This window comes from Bubalus kerabau, chromosome 8 (assembly GCF_029407905.1).
Source record: "Bubalus kerabau isolate K-KA32 ecotype Philippines breed swamp buffalo chromosome 8, PCC_UOA_SB_1v2, whole genome shotgun sequence".
Lineage (NCBI taxonomy): Eukaryota > Metazoa > Chordata > Mammalia > Artiodactyla > Bovidae > Bubalus > Bubalus kerabau.
The window spans coordinates 33,786,221-33,804,581 of record NC_073631.1 but is presented as its reverse complement, the minus strand read 5'-3'; the positions used below and the strand labels follow the sequence as shown (position 1 = coordinate 33,804,581).

Genomic DNA, 18,361 nt, shown 5'->3' with positions numbered 1-18,361 from the left:
GACACCTGAAATGCTTAATTGTTCTTAAGTAGACATCTAAGTATTTTCACTTGACTCACAAAACTTGGCACTGGAACTGTTTGTGTTTTTGCTTTATTCTGCTGCTAAGCCTTGTCTTATTTGAGTCTACAGTCCACTTAACTCAGCCAAGAATAAGGCTGGCATGAAGAATCCAAATGGTGATCAGTTATGTTCTTTGTTTGCAACCTAAATTTCAGAGATTCAGCCCATGGCCTGCCGCTGTGTGAGAAAAACCTTCGGTCAACACAAGCAGTGTCATGTGTAAAAAGTTTTGGTAGAGAATGTACTTTCTTCTTTCCAGGAGTGAATCCAGTTGGGATAGAATGTGATAGCTACAAGTTAGTCGACTAACTTCCCTTCTGTAGAGCAGCAGATCAGTCATCATGAAACATGTTAGTTAAACTTATTAATGAGATCTTGATGGTCTCTTTCAAACCAAGGGGATTAGTGAAAGGGAAGTTTGTTTTCATCAGGCCCATGCTTCTGACATTTAGTATACATCCCACCCGTGTGCTTTCCAGGACAAGGGATTTGGTCATTTCTCTTGGTCTTATTTTGATTCTTTTCAAGGGATTTTTATAGGATACTCTTTTATATTGCTTGCACCATTCAGAGGCTTATACCTTCTGCGGGGTCAGGCCCCAGCGCCTACACTCATAAGTGTGGTGGAATTGCCTGGAAAATGAAGTACCTGGGAACTGGTTGGCTGGGCCGTGTCCTCTGCTGCCTGCCTTCATCGCCAGTCCCACTGGCAATAAAGCCGAAAATAAACCTTTTCGGCTTCTCCTGAGAACAGCGAGAGCTTGGAGAGCTTTTGAGTTGCTGTGCATTCTTGCAGCAGTTTATCTAGTCTTCATCTAGTATAAAGCAAGACTTTCTGTGAAACAGTAACGTATTAGGACAGTTAGGACGACGAAGCACATGGACTGCTTCACTCCAGCTCAAAGCGTTCTGAGAGCTCTAAATGGATGAAACAAGGAAAGATTGTAAAGCCAGAATAACAACTTTAAAAAGTTCATTTGATTCTTCATTTTTATTTCTAAGATAAGTTTATTCGGGCTTGTGATTTTTATTTAAAATAAAACACCAGCTGGAGAGTGGGAGTGGTGGCATGTGGAAAGTAAAACTTAGAATCATGTAGACACAAATAGGAAAAATAGGAAAGGAAGACAGATCTGGGAAAGGAATTGATTTTAGAAAGACAAAACTTTGAAACAATAGATGTTTTTAAGGTGATTAGAAAATGGTCAGCATTGTCCCTTTAATTTAGATGTGAGCTGAGCCTTCTGCTATATAGTAGTGGGTTTTCCCCCAAAATATTTAATGCAGTCAGGTGCCTCACACTTATGTCTTAGCTTGGATGCAATTTTCTGCTCTACTGAGTTTATCTAGAGCTCTTTGTTGGCAGCAAAACAAACTTCTCTTTTTTCTACTGAAAATACATTGTCTCATTCATTCTAGCAAATTAAACTTTTGCCCCCCCTTTTTTTTTCTCACTGAAAGTTCTTGAATTTTAAAAACAAGCTCACTTGTTTTTCCTTTATCTTTATTTTTGTCATTATAAGAATAAATAATATTGGCACTCTATTGCATTTAAAGTTACTATTTTTGTCTGAAATAATTTCAAAAGGAAAAATAGGATGACACTTTTAAATATGTATGTATCACATCTGTGGTAAGACATTTTGAAAAACATATGCAACATTAATTCTTAGCTTTAGTAACTGCAAAATTATTTTAAAATTTGCAGTAAACTACTTTAGAACAAGCAACTTTTTCATGAAAATTTCCCAGCCCTCTTCTCTTGTGCCTCTTGCTTTGGATTGCTTTTGTTTAGAGAAAGAGACCAGATTAAACTTCTTGGGTATTAGGAAGGATTTGGTCTCCCATATTTCATTTTTTGAGTTAGTCAGTTCCTAATAACATGCAGGTTATCAAAGTAAGCACATAACCTAAAAATGCTTCCAGCTATCAGCTTTTCTATTTGCCTGTGAATTTCTCACTTCTGATTTACTTTCCCCCTACTGTGGAGTCCATTTCAGAAAGTAGTGAACAGGAAACCCTGAGTAAGTGTTGAAGAAAGGTTCCAGCTGAGCTCAAGGTCAAAAGCAGTTGAGTAATCTATGTCATGGTGTTTGGGGAGATGGTAATCCTTCCAGTAGAGTGAATAGTCAACCGGTGTCTGAAGTTAAACTTAGGTTGTACCTGTATCTTCAAGCAGATTGTTATTGCAGATTTGTGGAGTTGTGTAAATAAAAGGAAGATTGAGGTGCTTCCATGTTTTTCCTTCTTTTTCACCTGCCATCTCTTCAAATGGAGTTAGTTCATCCCCAGTCCTGTTATATAAAATGTTAGGAACATGTCTGGGTGTTTCCAGATAAAGGGGTCTGGCAGGTACCCATTTCAGGCACTGTACTTGGTGGGGACCCTCAACGGCTTCACAGCCCACCCATGACTTAGGTTGTGAGACTCCAGTTTTTTAGTTCAACCACCTATTGAACTCAAACTTCCTAATGACACACTTGTCAGTCACCTGCATCAAAACCTGCAGCCATTTTGACCCCTTTCTCCTGGGCAGCAGCCCCTCTTCTCCCCCTACCTGGCCAGACATACCTTGCCTGCCTCATCCTCATGTCAGCATCAGCCTGCCAGCCCCCACCGTCAGGAGAGCCTCCTTCCTCATGTGCTGACCTGGACAAGTCCTTGAGAGCTGGGGATAAGCAAGACCGCCCAGGCAGAGGAGAGGGAAGAGACAGAATGAGCGACAAAGGAAACAGTAAAATTTGCAGAAGCCCCCACATCCAGTGAATTTAGCAAATTTACTGAAATAGAAGATAAGAAATGTCTAAGTCCTTCCGAGTACCAGAGAGGCACCGTGGTGAGAGGAAGCGGGCCGCCCAGGCTCTCGTCCTAGCTCCGAGACACAGAGCTGTGGTCGTGAGCCGGCTGTGCTCCATCCGCCTTTGGACTGTTGTTTCTTCACATTCTTTCCTGCTTAACTTTACCTTATACTCTTTTGTGAGTATTAAATGAGTTAGTGCCATGTCTGACACTGATGATAAATATAAGCTGTATTATGATCCTCATCTTGGGAACATAGGGTGGGGATGACAAGCCTTGGAACACCGGGGAAGTGGTCCAAGAACTCGGACAGGGCATTTGTAACCTGAATTCTCCGGGAGTGAGGAGATACCAGGCTCCTAGGTGGAGTTTAAGGTAAACAGTGTGCACACAGTGCTTTGCTTGCTGTACAGAAAGAATACAAGTTAGCTGTGTTAGCTGCTCTTTCTCTAAATATTGTGTCAGAGATATAAAGCTTGCAATTCTATTCTGAAAGCAAAACAGTGAAAGATAATAAAATAACCAGAGAGCTCGTCAGATGACTGTGTAATGGTGAATTGTTTTCTTGCTCAGACATCAGTTTAAAAAAAAGAAAGAAAAAACCTTAGGAAAACCTTGCAGTCCGGTGGGGTGGAAGCTGTGTATAAAGGATGCCTTGAGAAAAGGGTTGTATCAGTGTATTGTGTGATTGGTCTCGCCCTCTGGTGGCCAGTTTAAAGCTCAGCAGCTAAGTGTGTTTCAGGCCAATTTCCCAAGCACCTGCCTTGTAATTACCCCATAGTGAAGTGAAGTCGCTCAGTGAGTCTGTGATCCCATGGAGTGTAGTCTACCAGGCTCCTCTGTCCATGGGATATTCCAGGCAAGAGTACTGGAGTGGGTTGCCCTTTCCTTCTCCAGGGGATCTTCCTGACCCAGGGATTGAACCCAGGTCTCCTGCATTGCAGGCAGACGCTTTACCCTCTGAGCCACCAGGGAAGCCCTCCATACGGACCAGCAGAATCAAAGTCTTGACTAAATGCAAATACTTTCCCTTTCTATTTAGAGGAATTTAATCTGTTCACCTCTGTCTTTTATATCATGTCATTTTAAGAAGATTTTTGAAAATGGTTTTCATTTGGTTTGCCCTGCATGTCTGTGATATAACATGATTATTTGCACACTTTAAATTGTAGTATATTTCTTACTTTGATTCTTGTCTGTGAGGATTCCCTAAGGTTCAGTCACTCACCCTCTGGTTTGAGTTTTTATAAGTCACCCCCCTTTGGAGCTTTAGCTGCTGTCACTGTTGCTAGTCCCCGTCTTTTGAAGAAGCATTCCTGTAAGTTTTGCAACCAAAGGGAGGTTTTTACTTGAATGTCTCCTGTCACTTCAAATGCAGCGAGGCGCAAGTCGAATGTCACACTCCCTCCTCTGACAATGCATCTTCTCCTCCCTCCCTTACGTTGTTTTCATCAGTGACCCTGGCTTTCCAGTGGTTGAATAGACCCAGAAACCTCGTCATTTCTAACCTGTCCCTTTCCTCACTCACTTTGGATAACCACACCAGCCCTGGCTTTTAGAACCAGAAATCTAAGTTTGAACATCCACAACTAAACCTCGATGTTTTAAGTAACGCAGACCCCATTCACTTTACCAGGGATTGTTAAAAAGCAAATACATAAATATCAAAATAATTTTTGTTGTTGGGTATTCAGTTCTTTTCTGTTCACTGCTCTGGCCTAAAAACATAATGGTCCAGTTAAGCTGTAGAATAGTGTTAGCTTATGTTAAGTGGGTTGAAGTCAAAGCCTACAGTGTAAGAGCAAGATACACACTGTGAATGCTAGAACGTTGCCTCCACACACATAAATTATGCCCTCTCATATTGCATCCTGTACAGAGTCAGCTCCAAGTTGCCTGGTCTAATGCGGGAAATAATCCATAATGTTGAAGAAAAATTAATAAGCTGCCCTGCATCTACACCTCTCCAGCCCTGACTCATGACCTGTTCCTAATGGTACATGCATCTTCTTGTTTTTAATTTTCAGATGTAACGTTCATTCATGAGGGAAATAAAACATTTCTGGATAATCTTGTCAACTTTGAAAAACTGGTAGGTAAAATTTCACTGTTTCTCTTTTTACCCACTCTAAGGGAAATGCGTACTTTCCTTGCTCTGGGAGACGACGTTCTCTGCTGAACTGGTGGTGATTTATTTGCTGCATGTTATGTACTGTCAATAAAATGCATCCCAATTAAAAAGAAGTGAAGTGTGCTGCCAAGGTTTTGAGAGCCAATTATGAACATCTGCTTTTTATTTTTGAAAATGGAACTTCATTAGATTAACACCAGTGGTTGAGTGTATGTATCTGAACTAGAACTAAAGTGGTAAGGTTCCTGTCAGCAGGAATTCACACTTGTAAGGTTGAGCCTTGTGGCTTTAAAGGCGTCCTCCTGTGTCTTGGCAAGCACTGCTCCTCCTCCTGGGGAGGTATGTCCTTTATGGATCTGAAGGTAGAATTTGTCAGGTCTGCCTGGGAAAGGAAGGACCACCCATTTATCAGCCTGTGGGCAGGTGATGCCACAATGTGAGACCACCTCATGCAAAGTGAGAAAGTGAGCCCGTGAGAAGGGGCCCCCCAGCGAGCCCCTTCTTACACATTCCTGAAATGCCTCTTCCTGGCCGTTCCTGGGTGCTCTGTCATGCAGCAGGCTCCTCCTAGCCTTTCTCACCAGCTGAGGGCAGAGGTGGAGTTGCCTGTAAGGGCTGAGCAACTGTGAAATCGGACTGCTCCAAGGAGACCCTGTTGACTACAAGAATGGATTTGTTTGACAGATGAACTTTCGTGTCAGAGATGAGCCTGCCATGCATGATTAAAGATGATATCAGTGACCCCTGTCCATAGACCCTGACCTTTGAGTGACCTTTTTAGTAATGGTAATGGATTCATGTGAACTCTCAGGAATGGGCCCCTGGTTCCCTGTGAGACCAGGTCAGGCATTTGAGAGAAGGTTGAGTGAGTTGGGGGGCCATAGACCATAACCAAAGAACAGTACCAGCTGATGAGTCCAAACAAGGTTTAGCCTCTGACCTTTGCCTCCTAGGCGCCCAGCTCTAACTGTGAGTAACTCACTCACACGGGAGGAGATGGCACGGTGTCAGTGCAGGCAGCCCTTGTACAACCTGAAAACCCAAGCAGCTGGGATCTGGAAGACTGACATCTTAGGGTATCTTGCCATAGCTCTGTTTTAATAATTTGAGGATGATCGCTTTCTGGGTAGTTAGTGTTTAAGTGGACACGTCCATAACTTGTCAAGTCTCTCCCAACACTATGTGCTTTGGAATTGAGCTCAGTTATTTTAGATACTTCAGTCAAACCAATGCAGCCTGAAATAGATAGATATATATATTTTTTGAAATAGATATTTAAAGTATTGAGTCTTCTTGTATTAAAAGTATTATTTTTGTATTAAAAATATTATTTTTTAGAGATTTGTTCTGTGTCACCCAGTAATGTTCTGAAGATCCCAGGGCCTATTTGTGGCCTTAGACTGTAGGCAGCAACACACTAGCCTGATGGTGGGTTGTCTCCAGTGTTTGATATTAATGAAATAACCACAGGAGTATGAAGCTGCTGGTCAATATTTATTTCAAATCTTGGCCAACGCCTCCACTTAAGAACGCCAGATAAGCTTGGGTGAGCGTGTGTGAAGAGGAGGGGCAAGGTGTGAAACACCAAGGGGCGTTTCCTCTGAGGGTCTCCTGCCCCTCACCCTGAGGAACCCATGGGAACACAGGAGAGCAGGAGGCGCTCGGTACACGCTGAGTTTGTCTCTTGTGAAAGGTAGACTGGTGGTTGACCCTCTTCCTAAACGGGACCAGTGACTCAAGTTCATTGTGTCATTTCCTCTCAGATGGAGCTCTCCAAGTGAGGGAACAATTTGAAAAATGCACAGATTGGAAAGAGCAGTAGAAGGCTTCCTGCACCCTCTCTATTTCATTCTGACCAGTGTCTCTGGTCTTCCCTGGCTTTTTCCAGTAGAAGCCTTTTGATGCCAACCAACATAGTCTAGGGCCTTGCTTTCACAGAGACAAGACTTCAGACTGGCCATAGGACTTCTCTTAGGGTCAATACTGTATGTACCCTTAATATTTTAATAAAGCTTAGTGAAATAATGAGGTATAAACAGGTAATCTTTCATTTTAAATTTTAAATTGTTGAAGAGAACTCTTACTAAACAGCTGGCTAGAAGATAAGCGCAGTTATCCATGTGTGCAGCAGGCCCTTGGCACACAGCGTACCCGTCACATACTCGGCTAGCACATCATTTCTAAAGGGAGCAGATTTTGTAGCGTCACTGAGTTCCTGGTCCTCAAAGCAGATGGCACTTAAGAAGCAGTATGCTGACCCCTCCTCCTTGCACAGAGAATTCAGGGTGAAGTCAGAATTTTTTTCTGGAAGGACAAAACTCTATTTTACATTGTTTAAAGCCCTATGTTTTACTGGGATGCCAGAGAATGAAACTGAATTTCCTACTAGAGTCAGTAGTTCCAGCGTGTTTCTTAGCAAAAGACAGGGTTTCACTTAAGCTAAAATAGTATCATCTTTCACAATAATGAACCAGCAGATCCTAACTGGATTAACTTGTGGGAAGCCAATTCCTTATGATGGATATATTAGCCAGCAAGCAGATAATTCAGTGTATTATCTTTATCAGGCTGATCCCAGCCAACGCATTAGATCAGAGAACAGAGAAGGCTCAGAAGTGCTTCATTGGATGTAATAAGTTTTCTATTGTTCCCCTCGCTGCCTTAGCGGCTCCAAACGTATCAGCCTCAAACCATTAAATAATAAAGAAAAAAATGCATTCTTCTATATTTCTCTTTATCCCTCAATGTTAAGACATCATCCTTCATTGTAGCTCTTCCCTCCCACTTCGGAAAACCTGAAGATGAGATCTGGGCTCAGGTTGCAGTGCTGCCCTGAGTACCAGCCTTGCATCAGCTGTGCGCATGGCCCGTGATAGGGATCGAGGTGACGCCACACCTTAAAACAGCGAGAGAGCGGTCCTGGGAATAGTGGGAAAATTGGGGGAAGGAAATTTAACAATACATTCACAGACATGAGTCAGGTCTCATTTCCTTTACAGTTGCAACTCGGGCTGCTGCTGTGATCACTGTCCCATTTAATTTTTTCACTATTGAGTAGAAATACAATAGAAATGCAGCCCATGAGAACAATCTAATAAGTAGGTCATATTCAAATAATGTTTCTGGAGGTCTGCTGCATTTTAAGTAATTGTTTTAGTGTCAACGTTATTACGTTAGCCATAATTTGTTGAGGGTTTGCTGCCTATAGATTACCCTGTGTTCAGTGCGTGTGGGCAGGACATGAAAAATGATGGCCCAAGGTCCCAACTGCTGTGTATAAAATAAATACTATATACAGATGTATTGTACAACACAGATGAATATAGCCAATATTTTATAATAACTTTAGATGGAGTATAATCTATAAAAATTTTGAATCACTGTGTTGTCTACCTGAAACTATTGTAATACTGTAAATCACTATATTTCAATTAGTAAGAAAAAGATGATACCCACTTAGGAAGGTTTGGAGGACCAGATTATGAATAATGTTGATTCTGGAATTATAGGGTGATGTTTGAATTTTGTATGAAACGGCGTATGGAGTCACTGTAGACTTGCAGAGCGTGGGAACAGGATGACAGATGTTTGGAGATTATTCTGCCAACTGCACAGGAGGAAGTGTAGTGGAGATTGGTCTTGTCCTAAATGCTGTCTTTCCTTTGCCATGGAAAATTGACTATGGTAGAGCGAGCTGGAAGGCAGTGCAGGCACACGAGTATGAGACGAGGGGTCTTGTCAACAGGAAGGAGCTGCGTAAGAAACCTTTCCCTGGAGATGAAAAGAACTTTCTAGAACTTTAGGAATTAAAGCAGAAAACTGAAGACTAGGAAAGGGAATGTAAACAATAAGCAGGGAACAGTCTCTGTAAAGATATTGATGTTTTAGAAGATGTTTGTCTGTCATAAACATCCCCTTTCCTATCACCATTTGAGTTTCTTGAGTCCTTGATTCCACAAAATGCCTGCATCCGTTCAGCAGGTGTGTGTGAGGCTGCGTATGTGCTGTATGGTAGGTGCTGGGGCCGCAAGGCCCTCTTGTGGTAGCTGGTCTAGAGAGGAGGAAAGTCCCACCCTGATCACACCACAAGCCCAGTAAACACTGTACCCAGAGCGGCGGGGAGGTGGAGAATGGAGCCTTCCGAGTCCAGAAGGGAGACCTCAGAAAGACTTCCTGGGGAGGAGGTGAAACTTCTGAAGTGAAACCTGCCTTCCAAATGTGGACAGGTAGGTTGAGGTTGGACATGCTGCATTTTTAAAATTATATTATCTTTTAAATATTCTTTTTTTTCCTTTTATTTGAGGTATAGTTGGTATACAATAGTATATAAGTTATAGGTGTACAACTTTGTGATTCATAATTTTTAAAGGTTCTACCCCATTTATAGTTGTTATAAAATATTGGCCATGTTCTCTATGTTGTACTATATCCTTGTAGTTTATTTATTTTACGTGTAATAATGTGGACTCCTTAATCCCCTTCCCCTATCTTGCCTCTCCCTCCTTCCCCTCCAACTGGTGACCAACTGCTAGTTTACTCTCTATTTCTGTGAATCTGTTGTATTTTGTTATATTCACTAGTTTATTTTTTAGACTCCACGTATAAGTGATATCATACAGTGTTTGTCTTTCTCCCTCCAAGTCCATCCATATTGTTGCAGATGGCAAAATTGCATTCTTTTTACTGAGTCGTATTCCATTGTATGTATGTATATATGTCACGGCATCGTTATCCACTCACCAGCTGATGGACACTTAGGTCACTTCCTTATCTTGGCAACTGTGAATAATGCTGCTGTGAATGTTGGGGTGCATATGTCTTTTGAATTAGTATTCATTTGCTTCAGATGTAGACCCAGGAGTGAAATTGCTGGATATGATAGCTCTGTTTTTAGTTTTTTGAGGAACCTCTATACTGTTTTCCATAGCGGCTGCCCCAGTTTACATTCCCTCCGACAGTGTGCATGGGCTCCCTTTTTTCATGTCCTCAGCAACGTTTGTGGTCTTTATGTTAGCCATTCTGACAGGTGTGAGGTAGTATCTCCTTGCGGTTTTGATTTGCATTTCTCTGATGATTAACGATATGACTGAAGCGACTTAGCAGCAGATGATTAACAGTGTTGGAACATCTTTTCATACGCTGTCAGCCATCTGTATGTCATCCTTGGAAAAATGTCTATTCAGGTCGTCAGCTCGTTTTGTAATTGGGTTGTCTGTTTTCTTGATGTTGAGTTATATGAGCTCTTTATATATTTTGCATATTAACTCCTTATCAGTCATAGTATTTACAGGTATTTTCTTGTGTTAAGTAGGTTGTTTTGTGCTGTGTTCTTTACAGTATGTTTTTACAAGTCTTGGTTAGAATCTGTGCAACTGGGGTTGAGAGCCACTATTTCTGCACACAAGGTCTGGATATTCTTTTGTAATCCAAACTCAGTATACTCAATTAAAGCCAGGTCTAGCGCCAAATACAGCTCTTCTGTGTACATCCAGTGGGATTAGACCATTCAGCCCTGCAGCACTGCTACTTCAGCGACACCAGAAATGAGCCTTCCACTCATGTGCTTCCTCTCTTGCCTTTCAGCACATGATCGCCGACACTGTCCGAACCCTGAGACACTGCAGGACCAACCAGTTTGGTGAGTCGTTGAAGCTGGTTACGGCATGTTCATTTATCACGCATTGGTACAGACTGTGGCCATTTCACAAGTATTTGCTGATAGAAAATTTAAACAGGTGGTAAAATGTAATATTCACATCATATGCATGTATTGTATTTCTCCGTCTCATCACTGCATGTTTGGGATAGAGAGTAAGACAAGAAATGGCAGCTCTTCATCCTGCCCCAGCAGCAGGTTTTCACTGCACAGTGTGACTTAAAACTATCAGAAGCTCTCACTCCAGCGCCCGCCCCTGAACGTCTTGTTTGCTCGTCCTCTGGCTCAGAATGACCTGTGGGCTTATCAGGGGTGACCCTGTCCTTCACCTCCCTGCCTGGAGCCTTCCTGGAATAGGAATATAGTTTGTAAAAGTGCCCAAAGTAGTCTTCCAGAATCCTTTCTCTTCTCCAGTGAAAACTTCCTGTCTGGAGCATCCTTTCACTGAAAAAGTGTTTTTCTGAGCTCTTTTGTAGATTCCCCACTGAGACTAATGTATGTAGGAATATTTGTTTCCTTTTAAGTCTCAGGAATAATTTACATTATGTTTAAATGATGTTAAGACTTTGCAGGAAGGAAGGAAATTGAAATGTATTGAGTTCAGGGAGCTTTCACATAGGCAGTGGAATCCTGACCCCAGGGCTAGTGAATGGTTACTGACTCTGTGGATACAGAACAGAAGACCCCGGCTCTGAGAGGCTGACTCACTCGGCCGTTCCTCAGACCGCCTGGCTGGTACCCTTTCCTTCACTTTGCACAGACTTTAGAGATAAAAAGGCAGTTTTTTGTTTTTCTTTTTTAAAGACAGAGTTCATAATTATAAATCAATCAGAAGTGACCACTAAGTAAAACCTAATTTTAAATAATACATACTCATTGTAAACCAATGTTTTTCAACAATACAGAACTGTAAAGTAAAATGATCAGAGTCCTCCTTCCTAAGGAAAATATTGCTAACATTTTGGTACGTATTCTTTAAGAATTTTCTTTCCGTTACATACTCTTAAGAATTTTCTTTCCGTTTCCAGTCTTGAGTAGCTTTATTGTCCTCCAGCAAAGCAGTTGGAGTGAACTTCTGAGTGAATTATGAAATTTCTACTTGAAAGAGAATTATAAATACAGGACCTAATCTTCTAAATGTTCACATCAGCAAATACTATTTGATACATGCTTTTATAATTCTCCATTAACTACTCAAGTATAATGCAGTTTCAATAGAAATTGCTAAGAACATTGTCATGGAGATTCATTCAAAGGTATAAGCATAATATTGCTGATGAGTAAAGGATTTGTATTTCTTTCACCCTCCTTTGCTTCCCAGGCATTTTTGGGTTCTCAGCAAATTCTGGGGCCTCGGTCTCACTTGCCAAGGGCTTCTGGTCTATATACACTGCACATGTGGGCAGGAGGGTTAGCGCAGTGTGGCTGGCCTTGACCTTGCAGTCAACCTCCCATCACCAGAGAATAAGTCTGCAAGGCACAAAGCAAAGGAGAAATTTTAATGACTGTCAGGCCATTTGGTGTTTTGTATTTACCTATCTTTAAAAATCAAGTTTGGAACTGAATTACCTAAATTCATTTTGACAGTTTATATAGGCAGGGTTAACCAACGTCAGCACTTGGAAAGCCACTTTGAATTACAGAGTTCCCTGCAAAGGTCATGCATCATGGCTAAGGACTACAAGCCATCCATAATATGCACACCTTAAGTTATTTCCTTAGAAAACATATCTGTCACAGAGGAGGGGAAAAATAGGTTTTCCCCAATAGAAAAAATTTCTGCATTAGAATGCTCAGCTTCCTGAGGGCCTTTTCCTTCTGCTCAAGCTGAACTCACCCCCTGCTTCTCCATCTGAAACCCCATGGATCATGGAGGCTCACAGTTCAGCCCATCTCCACAGGCCATGAGGGGGGGGTTTTCGTTTGCTTGTTTTTGACTACGGCAAGTGGGCTGCCCCATTGTCCAGGCTACTTCATCTCTGGTTCCTTATCACAGCTGCCAGCAGCATGGCAGGCAGGGTTCACAGTGCGCCAGAGCCTCTTGCGGCCCTTGGTCTGCTGGACGTTTGGGAGTAGGAACCCCCTTGCCTTGTCTTTTGCTGGGCAAATGTCAGCCCATCCACACACTTCCTGAACCTGCTTTGCCTGTTAACCAGACTGTCAGTTCACTTCAGCAATGTCTGTTCACTCAGTTGCTCCCTTAAATCCTGCACCCCCCCCCGCAAAAAAAAGGACACCAAAAAATTATATGAAATAGTTAAAAAAATAAAATACTATTGTGTCCATGTAGTCACCAGATTAGCAGTGATTTCTGACAGTTCCAGCCTATGCAAGAGCCTGTAAAGGCCATTTAGTGGGGAGCCAAGACCTGGACCTGGGGGCCTTGTGGTCTGGGCTCCAGTCCCGCTCTGCCACTTACCTGCCATTTCTGTGCTGTTTCCCGTTTGGGGGTGAAGATCATAACAACCACTAAATACTATATCATGTGAGGAGACATCACTCTCTCTATCAGGGTTGGTAAAACATATCTTGCCAGTCTAATCACCTCACCTGAGGAATCTAGTCTGAGCCCAGAAAGCATCTACGTGATTAGCAAACAGACATCTCTTCTGGGATTATGACAAATGAGGGTCAACCTTCTGGAGTTACACTGTATCTTCATGCAGGGTTTTACTGGTATTTAGAAATAGCTTACTGCTCTCATGAGATTGACTTTTTCCCCCTTCCCCAACATAGGAGGTGACGTATCTCCAAAAGAGCACCCGGAGCTAAAGTCGTACGTGCATCACCTGTACGTCATTGACAGCCAGCAAGCCCTGTTCGAGCTCTCGCACAGGATCGAGCCGCGGGTATGAGCCCCACCACGCACTGCCTCGCCTCCCCCGGAACCGCAGCGCCAAGCGTGTTATGTTCCTGCGAGAAAAGTTGCTGAGTTTTATCAGCGTATCACAATGAGATGCACACAGCAAAGCCAGCCAGAATGTGCTCAGGAAGTGATGTCAGCCACCTGAGTTGGGGAGAGGCTGCTATCGAAAGAAGACGGCAGAAGAGGCAGAAACTTTCTCGAAATGAGAAGTCTGGCTTTTTAGGATCACCGCGTTGAGCCAATCCATTGTTCACTTTGCGACGTGCCAGCGTCAAGGCAGGAGGCCGCCCCTTGTCCTGCGGTGACCAGACAGCTCGGTTAGAGTGCACAGGAGCCAGAGGGGAGCTTTACTTGGCCTGGCAGTAGATGGCTGTGTATAGGCTGTCAGAGTAGGAGCTCGTTTGAACACTCAAAGACAGTGATGGCATCTCTAGGTTTCTATGGAGATGGACTGGTCTCCATCGTTACAAACTAGGACATCACCAAGAGCTACTTGTGTCTAAGGAGGCAGTGAGCACTGGCAGCTGCCACCCCTGCTCTAATCTCCAGAAGAGAAACGTCGAGGCATGCATTTCTTAGCAGCTCAGTCACTTAGTGCTGTATGCTTGTGGGTAAAATTCATCTCTGCACAACTTGATTTACAACTGTAAGTGAGTTAGACTAAGTTGCTTTGCCAATACGGAAAAATAGTCATCTTTAAGAAACTGACTCACTGTTTACTTTCTGGGGATTTTCTTTACATGTACAGACAAGCTCTCATCTCTCCTCAAATACAGTACAATTTTTGACAAAAGCACAGTGCCTGCCACGTCGCGGGCACTCTGTAACTGTTTCTGGGGGTGACAGAGTCACATAAGTCCATCATCTTGCACCTGGCAGTCCCCTCGTGTTCTCACGCTTCGGCCACCTCGTGCCTACACTCTGGAATGAGAAGCACCAGTACAGGGGTGTACATGGGATTTGATCAGTGGAGCGCTTAGTGCTCCCTGGAGAAGAAGAAGGGATATAAAACAGTGGCAATGGCCTGTCTTTCAGCAGATGAAAAGAGCCCCCAGAGATCCAAATATCTGATTTATGTTGGACACTTAGAAGTCCTGTAGCCCACCTCCCAACCAAGGCAGGGGGCCCTTCTATAATTTGCCTCTTTTTTCTTCTCAAAGTCTCAGTCTTTTAGATCTCTTTTTATTTCCATTTTTAGAGATTGGGGCTCCTACGGTAAATAAGACCTCTGGCTGTTCTCACGAAATGGTTTGCCTCAACCTTCAAATGAACAAAAAAGACCTGTGGGAAACAATATTGAAATCCATCCCTGCCAGCCAGATCCTTGTCACTTCGCTTAAATACAAAGTTCCTGCTTCCCATATTAGGTCCATTCATTTCCACACGTGTGGCCCTGGAGCCCCTCTCGCCAGCCCTGCCAGCTCCTCTCCTCGGCGCCTGTGCAGAACCGCTTCCTCCTCTCATCAGCACGTCAGCACTGAGATGTGTCCAGTGCTTTCCGACACCTTCGTAGCAGTGCTGTTCCCTGGGCTTGGCAACCACGCTGACCTGGAGAGATCACTCGAAAGAACCGCATGGAGCAAATTTGGGGAGGACTTTGAGAGTCTGTCCCATTGCGTCCTTCAGTCCTGAAAATGAACAGAGCTTGACAGAAAGGCACCATCCTGGGCTGGTCCACTCAGAGAAATGCCCCAGGCAGCTGGGAATGGAATGAGACTCACTGGAAGCGATCAGAACCATCAGAACCAGGGAAAAGCGATTTCTCACGAGGCTGATCAAACAGTGAGGCGCTCCCCTTGGCGATTACTGGTGACGGTGTGGGCTGACAGCACCCGTGTGTTTTGGTCTTTTCTCTATTCTTAGGCAGTAGCATTTAGCCATTCTGATCCTGTGAGGCTGTTTTGACATCATCTCTGTGTTTTAGAGTTTGGTGATTATTCGCATTAGATTTACACTGCTCCGTCTAGAAATACTGCAGTTGCCCCAGTGGAGAGCTATTTCAGCACAGCACCTGCTGCTTGGACCTCAGCTCAGATATGTGCATGGCCAAACAAATCCACATGTACATCGGGCCTGAACAGATTCTGAGGGTGCATTTAGTTTACCCCCAAGTGGTATGAGTGGAAACAGACTGGGAAGAGAAGGGCGCTTGCCTTCTGTTTCCCCCAGTCACGGGGTGCACGTGGCTCTCGGGCTCTCCCCTAGTCATGGGGCTCATGTGGCTCTCGGGGTCTCCCCCAGTCATGGGGCACACATGGCTCTCGGGGTCTCCCCCAGTCATGGGGTTCACGTGGCTCTTGAGGTCTCCCCCAGTCATGGGGCTCACGTGGCTCTCGGGCTCTCCCCCAGTCATGGGGCTCACATGGCTCTCAGGGCAGCAAAAGGAAAGGAGGATTTTGTTCTGTTTAGATGTGCTTTTCCATCCCCATCTTCTGAAAGTCATAATCTCCAAATCTTCTGAAATTTAACAACAGTCTCCAGATGTTTCTCTGGCAGCAGGTCTCAGAAATTTCAGAAGCACTGAGAAGGCCTGAATCTGGAACTGAAGGATTCAAGCAGGATCATGGGGACCAGATCAAGCTTAACATGAGACTCTTTCTAACAAGTCTGGAGTTGTCCCAGTGAGCAGGCTGCACGGAATTTAAGCTGGGTCCCTATTAATAGGGGTAGGTCATATTCCCTCACCAGGAAGATGTATAAGCTCCTTTCCAACTCTTAGATTTTCACAGTTGCATAAAATCTCCGTTCACTCTGAAACATCTCATGTATCAGCAACCTTCACCAGCGAGGAGTGCATGGGCCCTTCTAAGAGGGTTCTTTTTGCTACAGCACAACTTTCAGACAGTCCTGTGTGTCTTTGGATTTGTCAGCATTCCAGCAAACCAGCCCTCTTTAGAAATTAGCAAAGGACAGTGTGCTCGTTGATCAGTTGTGTCTGACTCTTTGTGACCCCATGAACTGTAGCCCACCAGGCTCCTCTGTCCATGGGATTCTCCAGGCAAGAGTACTGGACTGTGTAGCGCCATTCCCTTCTCCAGGATCTTCCTAAACCAGGGGCTGAACCCAGGTCTCCTGCATTGCAGGCAGATTCTTTACCATCTGAGCCACCAGGGAAGCCCCAGCAACAGTTCCCAATAGGCAAAATCATAACCATTCCAAAAATATTAAATTTTTTCATACGCATTTGCAGATGCTCCAAAGACCACAGTTTTTAAATTTACTCTGTTACAATCTGTACAATTGCTGAATGGTTGTAGTGATACTTATTATCACCTACATTTACTTTATTCTGATATCTCAGAATAAATTTATTGTCTTAGACCCCTATCCACAAGCAAGTTGGGTAGAGCATACCTGAAATTCTGAGGCATGAGGACAAAGTAAAAGCCCACCCCTCTCAATTTGTGGGGAGAGGTGTACTCACCTCTGCATAGGGAGAAGCAGTAGTGTGAAAGAGAAGGTGTTGGTGGCTTTCAATCCCTGGAGCTTGGCCTTGACGGCTGCCCTGATCCCCACCCTGTGGTTTTGTTGTGGGCATCACTCACCACAGATCCCAAGTGTTGCTGGGTGGCACAGGGAATCCAAACTAATCAGAAACTAGCGGCAGATCAGATCCACTGTGGTGGTCTAACGCGGAGTTTCTTCTAAATGCGGTCTAATGCAGAGTTTCTTTTAAATGCTTCAAAGACGTGTCCTTAAAATTTCAGCCTGCTTATTAACCAGTGAGCCATTGTGCTTAGAACCAGTGCTGGAAAAATGTTTTTTAAAATTGCCAAAAAGTTAAATGAAAATGTACTATATAAAGCAAAGCTGTATATACTAAACATTTTTTAGCAGAGTATTATTTATTTGCATAGCCTATTTATTGTATTCGTATTACACTGTTTATTAAAGACTGGGATGAAGTCAACCAGAAGCAAGGACTCTTGAGTGCTGTGACCTTGTCAGCTTGTGTTAACAGTTAGAAGATAGAAAACCTGCGATCAGGGCGCCTACCTAACTTCTCAGGGACTACACTTCGTAGTTTTCCACCATTAGAAGAGCTGGTAAATATGAAACACTTGTGGAATTACCAGAATTGCCATTAACAGTATTTTCTTTCTCATATCTCATGCTTTCTGCTTCTGTACATATGACTGTGCTGTGTATTTATCAAAGCTAGTAAGCAATAATTTATATGTAAAAATGGCCAAGCAATATAAGGTGAAAACTTATGTAAGTTACTGTTACCTTGTATTTTCAAGTGTTTTTTTAAAAAACTGCTTTTCCAAATATAAGATTATGTTAAAGATACACTATTCACGCCTCAGAACGTCTTGCTTTGTGATGTTTGGGGACTCTATAGCCAGTGTTCTGGTACCATATTATGCTCAGATTGAAACTCAGGAATCGTTTACCCAGAGTGTGCTACAGGTAGCTGAGGAGATTCTCAGGTGGCCCATGGAAGCCAAAATCATTTATGCAGTTATCGCAGAACCTAAACATGCTGTGTTGGAAATTACGTCCTTTTCTGGGATGTGCAGAGTCCGACAACCCTCACCAGCACCTCACCCCACTCAAGTGGAATGGGGTGCTCTACCTAGCCAGCCCAGACATGGAGGGAAGCTCCAGGCCCTTGTGGGGATGCTCGAGGCCGGGGCCAGCGGCAGCACAAGAGCCGGGGTGGGATGCAGAGGGGTGGTAATGATGCTCCACAGGCTGGAAAGACATTAGACTGTCACACCAACTCTTCTCTAGCCCTTCTATACATCCTGCCCATTGATGTCAAGCTTGGTCTCTGGCATGTGCTGATCCTTCCCTGCAGGAGGATTATGTTGGATTGGGTACCGACCAAATGTCATCCTCT

The 18,361-nt window shown here is 43.6% G+C and overlaps 1 protein-coding gene across 4 annotated transcripts in view; it reads left to right on the top strand.

The window, feature by feature from the left end:
- Window positions 1-17,813, top strand: part of RAPGEF5 (Rap guanine nucleotide exchange factor 5) — a 236,226-nt gene extending 218,413 nt beyond the window's left edge. For all 4 annotated transcript variants that reach the window (XM_055589976.1, XM_055589975.1, XM_055589978.1 and 1 more), the window contains 3 exons: window positions 4,890-4,954; window positions 10,577-10,631; window positions 13,386-17,813. In XM_055589976.1, the coding sequence (XP_055445951.1) occupies window positions 4,890-4,954; window positions 10,577-10,631; window positions 13,386-13,504 (239 nt within the window). In that variant the 3' untranslated portion in view covers window positions 13,505-17,813. The remainder of the gene's footprint in view (window positions 1-4,889; window positions 4,955-10,576; window positions 10,632-13,385) is intronic.
- Window positions 17,814-18,361: the final 548 nt, after the last annotated feature.